Source organism: Spinacia oleracea, chromosome 3 (genome assembly GCF_020520425.1).
Source record: "Spinacia oleracea cultivar Varoflay chromosome 3, BTI_SOV_V1, whole genome shotgun sequence".
Lineage (NCBI taxonomy): Eukaryota > Viridiplantae > Streptophyta > Magnoliopsida > Caryophyllales > Amaranthaceae > Spinacia > Spinacia oleracea.
This window is the reverse complement of record NC_079489.1, coordinates 42,895,850-42,911,123: the sequence shown is the minus strand read 5'-3', so window position 1 is coordinate 42,911,123 and position 15,274 is coordinate 42,895,850. Positions and strand designations below refer to the sequence as shown.

At 37.6% G+C, this 15,274-nt stretch overlaps 1 protein-coding gene across 2 annotated transcripts; it reads left to right on the top strand.

Moving 5' to 3' along the window:
* The first annotated feature begins 273 nt into the window (after nucleotides 1-273).
* LOC110787641 (protein ESSENTIAL FOR POTEXVIRUS ACCUMULATION 1) lies at nucleotides 274-14,986 on the top strand. Of its 2 annotated transcripts, none has more exons than XM_021992270.2 (10): nucleotides 274-489; nucleotides 3,210-3,298; nucleotides 3,415-4,311; nucleotides 4,387-4,507; nucleotides 4,622-4,807; nucleotides 5,617-6,402; nucleotides 6,510-9,198; nucleotides 13,695-13,885; nucleotides 13,977-14,036; nucleotides 14,210-14,986. In XM_021992270.2, exons 1-10 carry the CDS (start codon nucleotides 429-431, stop codon nucleotides 14,599-14,601), a joined length of 5,472 nt encoding a protein of 1,823 aa, XP_021847962.2. In that variant the 5' UTR covers nucleotides 274-428; the 3' UTR covers nucleotides 14,602-14,986. The 2 variants fall into 2 exon arrangements, with proteins under 2 accessions (XP_021847962.2, XP_056696202.1); XM_056840224.1 differs by lacking the exon at nucleotides 274-489 and adding an exon at nucleotides 1,448-1,471.
* The last annotated feature ends 288 nt before the right edge of the window (nucleotides 14,987-15,274 follow it).

Below are 15,274 nucleotides of genomic sequence, written 5' to 3'. Positions count from 1 at the left end.
TCCTCTGTTTCATAAATATTGCACCATTGAGTTTTTACACTATTCATACTACGATTTGGCCATTTTTTGTGATTCATACTTAAGAAATTATAGTTAGAATCATGTTAGATTTATATCGATATATATTTTTTAAATATCAATTTTTTATAAATTTTTAATTATCCATATAATTTGAGATATTAAGAGTAAAAGTAATGTGTTAGAGGATTAAAATCAAACGTGGTGAGATATTGAAGTGATTAAATGACCCCAATCTCTATATTCCTTCCCCTCACATTGCTTGCTTCCTTCCTGTTATCACTCACACTCTCCTCTCTCTTTTAAGGGTTTTTATTTTCCTGCGCCTTCTCCTCCTCCTTTCGACTCTCCTGCAACCCTCCTCCTCCTCCTCATTCCTCACTTTCTCTCTCCTCCATTTTCGATCAACAATGGCTTCCTCCGACTCTCGCAAGCCCATCACTCTCACTCCTCCCAACCAGATCGCCAAAGGTATTTTCCCCTTCACTCTTTCTTTCTCCTCCTTTCTCTCTTTAACTATCGTCATCGCTTTCAATTCTAGGGTTTTGCTCATTGTTCGTCTTTTCCATCCCTTTAATGAAAGCTTAATTGAAAAAATTGACGTTTTATTTGTGTTTTTCATCTGTTTTTTATGTTAAATTCTAAAACCCTAATTTTCTTACGAAATTTTTTCAGCTGTATTTCAGGGTATTTATGGGATAAGTGTTGTTTTTTTTCGTTTTGAATGTTAATTTGTTAAATTTGTTTTAGTTTTTGAAAAAAGATTACTCATTTGCTTTAGTTTAATACAAGAGCTGTTGGGTTTTGTAAAGATAAGGATTTGAATTCTATGGCATTGATCTTGTCAAATGAATTCTTATAAAATTTTTGGGTGTTTGAGGTTTAATTTCTGAGCTGATTTATTTTCTCTTCAACTGCTCTTGCTGCGAAAAATAGGATTCTTTTTATTTAAAATATAGGATTCTTTTTATTTAAAATATTGTTCGCTTGCTTGTTTTTCTTTCGCCTTTATCCATATTTTCCACTTAAGAGCAAGACATGTGAACCTTTGCTTGTACAAAAACAACAATGTCTACCTTTTCTTAAGTAAAAGGGACATGAGAGGGGTTTGATGACCTGTTACTTCCATTAAAACATTTGGTTAGTGTAAACTGGATACATGGAGTAAAATACAGTTATAAAAGTAAAATACAATTAACAAAGTAAAGGGATTGAGTGGAGCATGTGGTAGTAGTTATCGACTATAGTTTTGCTTTAATGTAAATTATATTGATAAAAATAAATCTTTAATGTTGCAATGCGTATGTAATAGGGATGGTGGTGGCCTGGTGGAGGAGAGAGAGGAGAGTCGGTGAAACAGATGGAAAAGAGTGGTGGAGTATTTGTAGAGATGCAAAGTTGGTGTTTGGTGATGACTATGATGAGAGCTAGATAGGGGTGATATAGATAGAAGGTTTGGAAGTCATTTTTTTTATTTGCGTTTGTATTTTTATTGTGTGTAGCATCACTTTTTAACAATTGTATGATATGAGGGGAATTGATAAGCTTAAGGTTCTCCAAAGTACCATCACATTTGGGATTATACAGGGGAACCCTAGGTTACATTGGAATCTTAATGGACCGTTTATCTTTTTTAATTTTTTTTGGATAATGGTAAGATTCCATTAATAACAAAAACAAGTACTCCCTTCGTCACCCTTTGTTCTCCCCATTTTAATCTGGGAGCATTTTAAGAAAAAAGTATCTAAAGGAGTGAGTGCATTGGAAGTACGAAGATTCCACCTTTGCATTTATTAGTTGTATGTAAAGTTTCAAAAGGCAAAAAAATGAATTAAAAAATAAAAAGTAGACCATGAATTCTTGAGAGATGCGCAGAAGTAAAGGTGAGTAGGTCAATAATTAATATAATGAAGGGTGTATTGGTAAAATTTGCATGATAAATCCATTTGAGAATGCTTTCATATTCAACGATGTTCAACTGAAGTCTAGGGAAGACACCTTGCAGAACAGCAATGCTGAAAGGGCAGGAGGAGAAAAAATAATCAAGGGTCTCAAATGGACCGGTCTTGATTTCTGGGAATATCTATAGGATTTCCATGGTCACCATTTAAAGTACTACTTTTGTTTTTGAAAGGGTAATTTGGAGGATTATTATTTGTGATACTAAACTGTAATGGTTATTTGAACAATAACACAGCCTCGGTGTTACAATGGTTGATTTCTATCATTTTATGTCCTTCGTTATTGTAGATGTCAATAAACGTGTCCAGATATAGGTTAAATGGAGAAAAGGTTGGACCCTTTTAACTAAGTATTTGAGGGTATTAGAGATGAATGGTTAGATTATTATTTGCATGACTGATTTCTTAAAGTGTTTTTTAGATTTATGCAACAACTTACTGTAGAGGGATTAAGGAGTAATCCTTCTCATTACCTAACCATGCTTTACTGCCATCATTACAAGAACTCTGCTATTTTATTGCAACGACAAAAACTTCACAGTTAACTTGCAGATGATACTGATATTACCAGTCACTGTAGCAGCTTGATGTAATGAGCTGCCAATGTTTGTAGCTTCATATGAGCGGGTCTGATCCCCCTGAATAGCTAAAAGGGTATTTTTGCAGTTAATGGTTACAATTTACAAAAGTTGACATTACCATAAGGGTCCCAAAAGTCCAAAACCAAACCCTTGATCTATTGAATCAATGTTTTGAACCATGGTCTCACACTAAATCTTCAGCTTTTCCTTTGTGTACATTGTCTATAGATATTACTGCTCTTTTTTACATCTCTCTTACACTCCTTTTATGCGTATAACCTTTGCTTCTTTTCTATGTGCTTATATAGTTAAACATATCCTGATTTTTTCATGTTGGGCTCCATTTTTTGCATGAAACTATAGGATGTTCTGTACGGATATTCCTCCGCTGGGGTTGAGTTGGCAAGATTCTGTTCTTATAGTGTTTATCTTTTGCTTTATATAGTGAGCTTTAGTTGAAAGCAGTGCCTTCGTATGTAATTACTGGCTAGAATATATGGTTAACAGGGTAAAAACACTGCTTTTCTTTTTCAATTTTTTTGCCTTTGGTAGAAAGTGGTAGATTTTCATGATTTATATGTATTTTTAGTCATTGTCTTAAGATTCTCTAATTTTTTTTATCCTTTTGTTTTGTTTGTCAATTTTGCAGATATCACAGGGCCAGACAATCCTATACCGCTTTCACCTCAATGGCTTCTCCCTAAGCCAGGGGAGACTAAGACTGGGATGTCACTAGGGGTTTGTACAAATATTTCTACTTTTTGTGCAGCTGATGTTTTTGGCTGTAGTAATGAACTGTTAAGTTCTATTAGCTTTGCTTTATAAGCAGCTTGATGAATTTTATATCTACACAGGAAAATCGTCCAAGCCCTTACACTGGTTACGGTGATCGTTCAGATGTCACTAAGTCTCCGGGAAATGGTGAGGAGATGCATGATAACCAGAAGAAAAGGGATGTTTTCAGGCCTACTTTTCTTGATGCAGAAACTGGGCGTCGTGATCGCTGGCGTGACGAAGAAAGAGACACTAATCCATCAGCTCGCAAGGACCGTTGGAGGGAGGGGGAAAAAGAGATTGGTGACGGTCGGAAGACCGACAGGTGGGTTGATAATACGCCCACTAAGAACTTTGGAGAAGCACGTCGTGCTCCATCCGACAAGTGGGCTGATCCAAGCAAGGAGAATAATTATGATCAGCGTCGTGAGAGTAAGTGGAACACGCGCTGGGGTCCTGATGATAAAGAGGCAGATAAGTGGACTGATGCTGGAAAACACGGTGACATGCCTCAGGATAAAGGCCAATCACAATTAGCTAATCACGGGAAGGATGAGAGGGAGGGTGATAACCATCGCCCGTGGAGGCCTAGCTCTTTGCAAAATCGTGTTAAAGCAGAAACATTACATCACCATCCTCAAATGACTAGCAAAGAAGGTCCTACATTTGGCCACGGGAGAGGTCGTGGGGATAATGCTACTTTTTCTGTTGGTCGTGGACGGGCTAATTTTAGTGCTGGGAGTATTAGTAACTATTCTGTTCATCCTCACTCAGGTTTTAATTCTGACAGAGGTGATAATGGTCATGAAGAACCTTCTCCTTTCAGCTATAATAGAACAAAGTTGCTTGATATTTACCGGCTGACTGAGATAAGATCTTCGAACAAGATATTGGATGGATTGAAGCAAGTTTCCTCTCTCACTCAGGAAGAACCTTTGGGGCCTCTGGCACTTTGTGCACCTACGCCTGAAGAATCAGTAAGTTAAGAAAATGTTCTTATTGACTTTCAGTGTTATCATTCTCATTGTCTGTGAATCTGTGATATGGCGCAGGCTATTATGAAGGGTATTGACAAGGGGGACATAATAAGCAGCGGTGCACCCCAGAATTCGAAGGAAGGATCTACAGGACGAAGTCCAAATGAATATGCTCAATCAAGACGAACGAAACATGGTACGCATTTTTTGTGGTTCTTCATCATTGTTTTAAAATCTTTCATTTGCTAGTTTTTAGGCATCTAATTTTCTCTGTTGCAGTTATTCAATTTTATGCAACTTCTTTTGACAGGCAGCAGAGATGATGTATCCCTTCCTCCTGATGAAGACAATGATAAAGTTGACCATGCTAAAGGTACTTATTCAAAAATTTCAGAGTTGTCACCCCGTGAGAAGCAGATGAATGTGTATGGTTCAAATGTCATAATGGATGGCAATGAAAATCCTCAGATATATGCTGAGAAATATAGAGTTCCAGGTATGGTTACTAAGGCTTGCTGATTAAATTTGCAGAGCAGACACTGCTTTTAGATATGTCTTCAACTGTATTACAATTATTCGAATATTTACATCAATCTTTATCATGATTTAAATTTTGGATATAGTTTTGGTTAGATCAGCATTACTGGTGTGACTTAATGGCAAGTTCTACAAAAATAGAATTGTTTTCTAAGTATGGGTTATGAATGAACCATATGAATTTTGTCTATAAAGGTAGATATTTGAAGAGTGATTAGAGGGGAAAGTTCACATGTGACTTGATAAATCCTATGACCCTGTCATGTAAATTGGAAACTGCATTTGCGATCTCTTCATTTTGAATAAGTGAAGACTGAGAATTCATTTTGTTAATTTAGATCAAAGAATACTCTGTGCTTCACCTTTTGTCGATGGTGTTCAGTTTTCAAAATTAAGTTTAGATCTATTTGTTGGTGCCAGTAAAAATTTGGTAATATTGACTTGTTAAATAGTTAAGAGGAGGAAAGCTTATTTTGACTTTTTGTATGTGCTTATGGGTGGATACAGTCTAGTGACAGCTATACTGGAATTTTATTGTACTTGAATCCTTTTCTGCAACTTGGTTCTACTTCAATGTATTTGAGATACCTAGTCACACACTGGATTAAGGAATGCCGAAGAAAGGGAAGAAAATGTGGTGTAGTCTAACTTATGGTGTATTCTTTAACTGTAAACGTGCTCACATCTTTTTCAGCTGCACTAGTGTCTGTTTTATGTTTCTTGGTGGTTGTTCATCACCTAAATGTATATTTCTTTGCTTGAAAGCAGCTGCAAGAGATGATGAGAGTTCTTTAAAGAAGGGTGATGAAGTCTCTGATAACAGAGACCCTGGCATTAAGGGGCGTGTTTATTCTCAATCTGGAACTCCGTGGCGGTCACCTTCTTTGGAAGAGCACGCAAGCACTCACTCACGTGATTGGTTTAATAGTCCAGCGGGAGGTGGTATTCGCTCCAAAAGCTCTGACATCAGCTGGTCACAAGCACCAAAAGACAACTCATCTGTTTTGCCTGATCCAAATGCTCACAATGAACTCAAGTGGCAAGTTGGTGAAGATTCTGCTGCCAGAAAACATGCCGTTGTGACAGTTGACCGGGAGCAAGAAACAAGGAAACTCTTACACACTTCTCCAGATGACATGCTCCTTTATTATAAAGATCCGCAAGGTCAAATTCAGGGTCCCTTTTCTGGTAGTGATATAATTGGGTGGTTTGAGGCTGGGTATTTTGGGATAGACTTACGAGTTCGCCCAGTAAATGCCCCAAACGACGTTGCATTTGCTTCACTTGGTGATGTGATGCCCCACTTGCGAGCTAAAGCAAGGCCCCCACCTGGGTTTAATACAGCAAAGCAGAGTGAGGTACCTGATGTGTCTAGTAGGTCAAGCTCAAGTGGATTTGGGAAGGTCCTTCCTGGTCCTAGCGGGGTTGATTTGCTTGGAAATGAGCATAGACATACTCATGGATCGTCAACAGATGCTGAAAACAAATTTCTGGAGTCATTAATGGCTGGAGAAATAACCACTTCTCATCTGGAGAGATTTGCCTCCTCAGAAGGTTGCTACCATGGCCATTGATTTAATGAGATAGTATTTGCACTCTCTTTTGGGGTTGTTGATCTATTTTAATGTGGTTTTAATCATTTCCTTTCCTATTATATGCAGGGCTGCAACGATTTGTTGGACAAAATTCCAGTGGTATGTCTCCCTCGGTGGCTGAAAGTGGAGATGCTCTCAACCTTTTGGCCCAAAGAATGAACCTAGAACGACAAAAATCATTGACTCAATCTTATCCGTACTGGGCAAGTAGAGAAGGAGCCCCTGTGGGCCCTGACTTTGTTAGGAACTCTACCATTCCACAGGCAAATCCACTTTCAACTGTTGGTGATATTCCCCGACAATCTCTTCCTCAGAATGTTGAGATGATGTCCATTCTTCAAGGCTTATCTGATAGGTCTTCTGGTGGAGTGAACAATGGATTAGGTGGTTGGCCAAAATTTTCTGTGCAAGGTGGCATCGATCCATTTAAAGAAAACGTTGACTTGCATTCCGGACAGAATTTTCCTCAAATGGCATATGGTATGCAACAGCATAAGCAGCAGCCACAAAATCATCCATCAATGACAAATTTACTTGCCCAGACTCTAGACAACCCTGCCATCCAGTCTGACAAGCTACTCTCGGCTGGCCTTACACATGACCCTCAGGCATTAAATCTGTTACAGCAGCAGTATTTGATGCAATTACATTCTCAACAGGCTGTCCCAGGCCCACAGCTTTCAATTCTGGATAAGTTCCTATTGCTTAAGCAGCAACAAAAGCAAGAGGAGCAGCAACAGATGTTGCGACAGCAACAGCAACAACAATTGCTTTCTCAGGTTCTGTCAGAGCAGCAGCTTGTTCAACGTTTTGGTGATCCAGCTTTTGGGCAGTTACAGACTTCTGCATCGCCTATTGGAAATGCACCCATTGAACAATCTGCGCCCCAGCTGTCACCCTCATTGTTTCAAGCTAATTCTCAAGTTCCTGTTTCTAGTATGCCAGATGATAGAAATGTTAGCATTGCCAATATGCCTCCAAAATTTTCCCAGGGTTTGGGTCATCAAGTACCTGCTGACGGATCATCTTTGCACTTGCCTCATCAGATGTTAGGAACGGCACAAAAAAATTGGCCATCTATGTCAACACATGCCGACAACATTAACAATTTACCATCAGGTTCAGAAATGATGGGAAAAATAACCGCCTCCGAAGTAGTGGACAAGTCCCTGAGTACGGCTGCAGTGGAACGTGTCACTTCTGAACATAGTGCACCATCTTTATCAGGCCAGGTGGTAGAGAGAAACTCAAAAACAGCACAACCTACTTTGATTGTGGATTTGGGGATGAGTGTGCTAAGTGCTGACTCTGTACCACCCAAGTTTTCTGAATCATCTGTGAGCCCTAGGGAAAATCAGATTTTGATGTTTGAGAGAACAAATGATAATAAGCTTACACCAACTGGTACTCTAGAGGAAAACTCTGAAAAGGAGTGTCATGAAGATGTATCTGCAGCAAAAGACGCAAAAAATGTTGAATCACGTGAGGTTAAGAAAACTTCCGACAAGAAATCAAGAAAGCTAAAGTCTTCCAAGGCGCAACCATCTCCTGACCAGTTGAAGGGAGCTTCCAAAGCGTCTACTGTGCAGAAATCTAAGCAATCTGAAGCTGAAGGAGCACTTAGTGCGACCAAGTCGAATCTTTCTGTTGCTTCCAGAAGTACATTAGATGGAAGACCTATGGAGGCAGCTAGGGAAATATCTAACCCATCAGAAATTGATCTCTATACTTCGCTTAATTACCCTGCTGGTGTTTTTGAATCTATGGACGCCAAAGGTGAACAGAAACAGAGTGATTCTGTTACGCAACAAGGTGTGCAAGTAAGTTCTTCACAGAGAGCTTGGAAACCAGCTGTTTGTGTGAAGCCTAAGTCACTATTAGAAATTCAACAAGAAGAGCAGAAAAGGGCACAGATGGAGATCCCTGCCCCTACTGTCTCTGCTTCTATTAGTCCTATCAGTTTCTCCAGTCCTTGGGGTGGAATGGTTACCCATGTGGAGCCTAAAGTATCTAGAGATATTCACCAGGATAGTAATAGTAGTGAGCATATGGGGAAAACAGAGTCGCCAAAGAGTAAGAAGAGTGGGTTGCATGATCTTTTGGCCGCAGAAGTTTTAGCAAAGTCTAACAACAGAAGCATTGAAATCACTGACAATGCTTCAAGTCTTCCTCTTTTACCAACAACGCCTAATCAGTTAGATGTGGTTGATCACGAGAATTTTATTGAGGCTAAAGATACCAAGAAGAGTCGTAAGAAAGCTGCAAAGGCTAAAGCTTCTGGAGCAAAGGTTTCAGCTGCAGTTCCTTATGCTGATGTGGCTGTTGCATCTGGTCCTGTTGAGAAAGTAAAAAGTACTAAACATGTGCAAGCAGAGAAGGAGGTATTGCCTGCACCACCATCTGGTCCATCTCTAGGGGACTTTGTTCCTTGGAAGGGTGAATCAACTAGCCCTTCTCCAGCTCCTGCTTGGTCTTCAGATGCTGGAAAGTTTCCAAAACCCACATCACTGAGAGACATCCTGAAAGAACAGGGGAAGAAAGGAACTCCACATCAACAGTACGCACCAATATCAACTTCACCAAAACCTAGTTCAGCTCAGACGCGTCCTGTGTCGTGGTCAGTTTCAGCATCATCCCCTTCGAAAGCCATATCTCCGGTTCAGATCAATTCCCATCCTCCTTCACAAACAAAGTATAAAGGAGAAGATGATCTGTTCTGGGGTCCTCCAGATCAATCGAAGCAAGAGAGCAAACAGTATGTCTTTTTTCTCTTTCATAAGCTGCATTTGCTATTCATTCTTTTCAGCTATTTGCATTTTGGATGTTATATTTCTGTTTTTCCCCACTTACAACTGAATAGTATTACTTGGGTGAACTATACAACTACGCTGACCTAGCTTTAAGTCCCCTGTATTACTGATATTGGCTTAATACAATTATGTTGGTGATGAATGTAGAGGCCAATTAACCAAATTGGTAAAAAACTAATCTCCGGAGACAATTTGATAAATTAAAATGAATTTGACGTCATTTGAGTCTTAAAATTGATCGGACTTTGTTTTAACCCTCGTGTATTTGACGCATAAGTTATTTTTCATTTCCCTTGCTTTTTGTTTTATTTTTCTTCAATTTCAAAAAATGCTATAAACACACTAATTGGTTTTTTTTCCCTTCCTCTTGAATTTTTTTCTACTTACAACTATGTTAGATCCCGTGCAATGCACGGATGTTACTAAATAATTTTTTTTTGTTCCAATGTAATTTATTAAAAAGATTTTTTTTAATGAAGTAAAATAAAATCGTGTTTTATCACGTGTTGTTGGAAAAATATGATAAAATTATTATTTTATTCGAACTAAAAAGTGATTAAGACAATTTTAGGAATTTAGGATTTCGACAAAAAAATGTAGTTGGAAAAAAAAAAGAAAAACGCTTACCAGACTTTTATAATTAGCAGGCACTCTTTGCTTTTGGAATTGAATGATATTAGTAATCGAACCCGCTCCCAAATTTCTGGATCTGGTTCCATATTGGTTTGAAGCCTTATTTTCTAGACCGGATATCTAATCGAGTTTCGGGTTTTTAGATAATTTTGGTGAATAACCTACTTTTTAACACTTGGACACTCACTCTACATATAATGTAATAAGATGAAAGAAAATACACAAATTCTTATTTAGTTTGAATGTATAGTAACCCGTAATAATTTTTTCATAAACACATTAATTGGTTTTCCCCCTTTCACTTGACAAATTTTCTACTCTCAATCCTCTTATATAATAAAATAATTTGTTAATTTTTTTTCTTATATCTCTCCTCTAAATACTTTGGGTTCTCTTTTCTCTTCCTTACTCTAGCTTGTTCTTCACATTTTCTCAATCCACCAAAAAAATAATTCTTGGTAATTTTCTTACATCCAAAAAACATCGTTCTTTGATACTTTGAATTTTTTTATGACCCTCCTAAATAATATAGTTCATGAAAAATTAAGAGCAATTCCACATAGGGAAAAAAATAAAAGAGGGAGAGAGAAAATAAAACTTACCGTAAGGGATTTCTGAAATAAAAAAAAAGGTGAGTCTATATAATAATAGTTAGAAAAATCTTTCAAAAAACAAACTCCTTCTGTCTCATATTAGTTTTTACGCTTTCCGTTTATATAAGTCCCAAATTAGTCACTTACTCATTTCTATTTTGGAAAAGACCCCACAATTATTTTAATACATCTCTTTTCCCACCACCAAAATGTTAGGGACCCACACTCTCCTAGATTCCGTTAATTTTTTTTTTCACTATCTTCTATCACATCTACTTTTTATTAAAATAATACTCCACTATCTCATTTCACATAAACTTTTCCAATAATATTTGATAACCAAACAACTTATGTCCTAAAACTCTATGTCTTGATAAGTGTAAAAACTAATGAGGGACAGAGGGAGTAATAAAAAAGAATAACAACACTATAAGAAAAAGGGAGAGAAAATATATGATAAAAATAATAAAATCACGGGAGTGTAACACACATTGATTTTTACAAATGCTGGTCAAATGTTGTCGGATTTACTTTATTTTACCAAGTTGTCGGCGGATAATATTTTTTACCAAATTGTCACCAACTGATACTTTTTTGTTTTACCAAATTGGTCAATTGGCCTCAATGAAGATATGGAAGGGTTGTAAAGGTGTATGTGAGGCTATTATGACTTTATGAGATCAATATGTGTTGCTTGTATAAGTCAAATACTTTTAGCAAAACGGATTAGTTCTTTCTGCTCCCTTTCTTTTTCATTTATGCTTGTAGGCTGTAGGGTGAGTGTTAAAATGTTTTGAATATGAAGCTGCTTGTGTTTTATTTTGTGATTTCTTTTATTTAACTCAAAACACATGGATCAGGGGAGTAGGTTGAATCTTAATGATGAGTGAAGGTACTTTTTTGTTTGTTGCACGTATTAGAACTTGTAGAAGCATTTTGTTTAGAATAGTTATAGAGGTTCAAAGGGGAAAGAGGGGGAAAAGGGTTATCGCAGATGTTGGTCATTTGATGGTGTGAACCCATGAGAAACCTATCAAAAGGTTCTTTTGTGGTTGAGTTCCATTTTCTCCTTTTTAATCTTTGGCTTGGGAGTGAGTATTTGTTGATTATGTATGTATCTTGACTGGACTCAAAAGTTACTCAGGTATATGTGTCCACGTGACATAACTCCAGTAGTAAATTAGAAGGTGTAAAACAGGAGGGGAATAGAGAGGAGCAAGGCATAAAATATCTGCAGTCAAATTTCCAGATTTGAATTTTGCATGAATATTTTGTCATTAAAGGTAGATTTCTGTGAATGGATCTCCAGAGAGCAGATGTCCTCGAATTTGTGTCCCCGGACCAACTACTTCCTTTATTGGTGGTCAACAACAGCAGTTTTCCCTTACTGGTTATCAGTGAAGTTTATCTCAGCAGCCTTGAACTATTTTTTAATCCCTAGTGGCATTTATTAACTCATTCTCTTCTTTTAGAATGTAGATTGCAGTCTAGAGTCTAGACAGTGTACGTTAGATTAGGGGCAGCCGGGCAGGGGTGGATGTAGAATTTCAAAAGTGGGGGTGGCAGTTGAAACTAAAGTAATCTATAATTCAATATACTCTCTTTTTCATGTGGGTCCTTTCTTTTTTTAATTACTTGAGTATGAAAGAGAAGTTGTTTAGCGACATGGGTGTTATAGCGGATTCATTTGGTGGGAGTAAGAGAGGGTAAGAAATAAAATTTCCATTGCTATATAAGGAATTAAATAAAAAAGAGGAACAGGGGGAGTGCAATGGTTTATGTTTGTAACTGTGTATCCTTTTCCGTATTCACTGTCTTTCAAGGAAATTTTACATACGTTGATATTAAAACTGACAATTAATATTGCATTGATATTTCAAACCAACAAATGGTATTTGCATTAATAATCTAAATAACTAATAATATGGAATGGAGGGCAAGAGGCAGTACAATTAATTACCACAAAAGTGCAACTTGTTTGTTTTTGGGTGGATTAGGGAGGGATATATGGGGTCAGTTTCTTTCTCAGATTAACATATTGTTGTTAGTGAAGGGACAAGGATGTTATTATTTTGTTGTTGGTGAAGGGCAGTGTTACCTGGTTCGCCCCTAACCCCCGCGAACCGCGAACCGGTTCGCCTGTACCAATTCGTGGTTCTCCGGCGATCCAATTCGCGACTTTTCACGAACCAAACCAAAACCCTAGTTTTAACGATTGAAAGTCCGGGAAAGCGATAGAAGATAAAATATGTTGGGGCTTTTGTTTGAGAATTACATATGTGTTGATTCCTACCGTCAATTGTTGTTTTTGTTGTTCTTTCGTCTTGCTGAAAATAATAGCCATGGATGAGGTCGAGGTGAAGAACTGGAAAGCCGAACTGCCGAAGAATGAAGATGGTGGTTGCTTTTTATTTGTTAATTTGAATTTTTAAAAAAATAAAATAATCCATACCGCTACCCGCGAACCTAAAATCAGCTACCCGCGAACCCGAACTCGTACCCCGTACCAAAGCGAACCACGAACCAGGTAACTCTGGTGAAGGGACAAGGATGTTATTATTTTTTAATTCGTTGCACTTTTGAGACATACAACCATGTGGTATGTGGTCTTTTAAGTTTCACAGGGTACCATTCATGTGTCTATTGGGAAGTTATTTACACAGAAGTTTAAGTTTCACAAGACTTGGCATGCTGTAGTCTTGCAGAAATTTGTCAGTGAAATTTCCCTTAACAACAGGAATACTAATTACCACCATAACCAATCTTGATATTTTTTTAAACTTATTCTTCCAGATGTTCAAAAGTCAATGAGTATAAGTGCTATGTCTTTCTTGCTTTAATTAATTAGCATTGCACCTCGACTTGTGAACTGCGGAGTAGTGAGCATGTTTCATGTAATTAACTACATTATCATTGCACTTCAAAGAGAAAGGTTTTAAACTTCCCCTATAGACCAAACTGTAGGCTTGTAGCTTTTCATTCTAAATTTTTTGAAGTCTTAGTACTCCGTATGATTTTTCATTCGTTCGTGTTCTGTGAAAATCAGAGCTAAAACGTGATGTTTCCTGATTGAAATCACCCTGAGTCTACATTGCATCCCAGTTTATTGTGCTATGATGAGGATCATATAAAGATATTTCGCAAAGTGGATCAGCTGCTTACAGCTTACAGATATAACCTGTTACTCGTTTTTCCATTGATGTTTCTGTGAGCAGGGCAGTCTTTCCTCAGCTTGGTAACCAAGGCAGCTGGACTACTAAAGGCACTCCTGTCAAAGGAACTCCTGGAACTTCTATTAACCGACAAAAGTCTGCTGGTGGCAGGGCTGTGGAGCACATTTCGTCTTCACCTGTCGCTGCACAGGTTTCTGGGAAAGGGAAACGAGATGGGAGTACAAAGCACTTGGGTGAGTATGAACCATTCCAAACTGAGCTCATGTTTGACATCCTTTTGTGCGTTATTAGCATTTCGTGACCTTTCTGCATTTCAATACACAGAGGCGATGGACTTCAGAGATTGGTGCCAGAATGAATCAGTTCGGCTTACTGGAAGCAAAGGTATGATTTCTTGCATCTGTTGCCTGTCCTTAATTATTTTCTGTATTTTTCACATGATGTATATTACTACAAGCTTGATTTATTATACGAAGTAGTTGGTTTTCTAGCAGTGGGAACATCATTTGATTTGACCTTTATGGCTGATGTTAGTATGTCTGTTTTTTGGTTTTCAGATACAAGTTTTCTTGAGTTTTGCTCAAAGCAGTCCAGATCTGAGGCTGAGACACTTCTTACGGAAAATCTTGGATCTTTTGATCCAAATCATGAATTCATTGAGAAGTTTTTGAATTACATGGAGTTGCTGTCAGCAGATGTGCTGGAGCTTGCCTTTCAAAGTCGAAATGATCTGAAGGCCTATAACAAAGGAGCCAGAGACATGAATTCCGACTATCAAGGTTTGAGAGACCTTGACAAAGACAGAGATGTTGTGGCAAGTGCTGATGCATCGATGAAAGGAGGGAAAAAGAAGGGAAAGAAAGGAAAGAAGGTGAGCTCTGCTGTATTGGGGTTCAATGTTGTTAGCAACCGCATCATGATGGGTGAGATTCAAACCCTTGAAGATTAAAAGAGGTGCTAGGTTGGTTTGTAAATACATTCGTCTGGACTTTTTTGTAAATGATTTTCCCTTTAGCCATTCTGTTTTCTCTCCATTATAATAGAGCAACATACGCAGTGACCAGTTTGTCCGCTGAAGCAATTTTGTGTACTAGTATTTTGTAAGGGCCCTTTATTTTGTTGGCTTCACAGAGAACTAACAAGGTTTTGTTCTAATTCAGGTAAACCTTTTCTTTACTTTTTTAGCCTCTAGTCTCACCTTTATAGATTGTTGTATTATAGAGATAGATGTGGCCTAAACCTTGCCATTGCAGTCTCATGGTTTTTTTGCCATGTTTTCGGTCTGTTGATGGTTGAGCCTCATGTCGATTTATATGTTATTTTTTAGATTTTAATCGTGTGCGGGCATTTGTTTGCAGTTGTGTTAATTGATTTCTTGTTTATAATTTTACAGTAATTATAATGAATTCTTACAAGGTTTTGTTTGTCGTAAATCTTTTTAAAGAAAACGTTCTTATGCTACATGGCGATCTGTGTTTTGCAAAATTCTAGATGGTAAAATAAATAAACTTCGCTTTTATAAAGTGATCCTTTGTTGTTGATTTATAAACTATTTTATTTTTATTTTGACATGTGCTAAAAGTAAACTTATTTTGTTATATCTTAATATTTAAATAATTTTT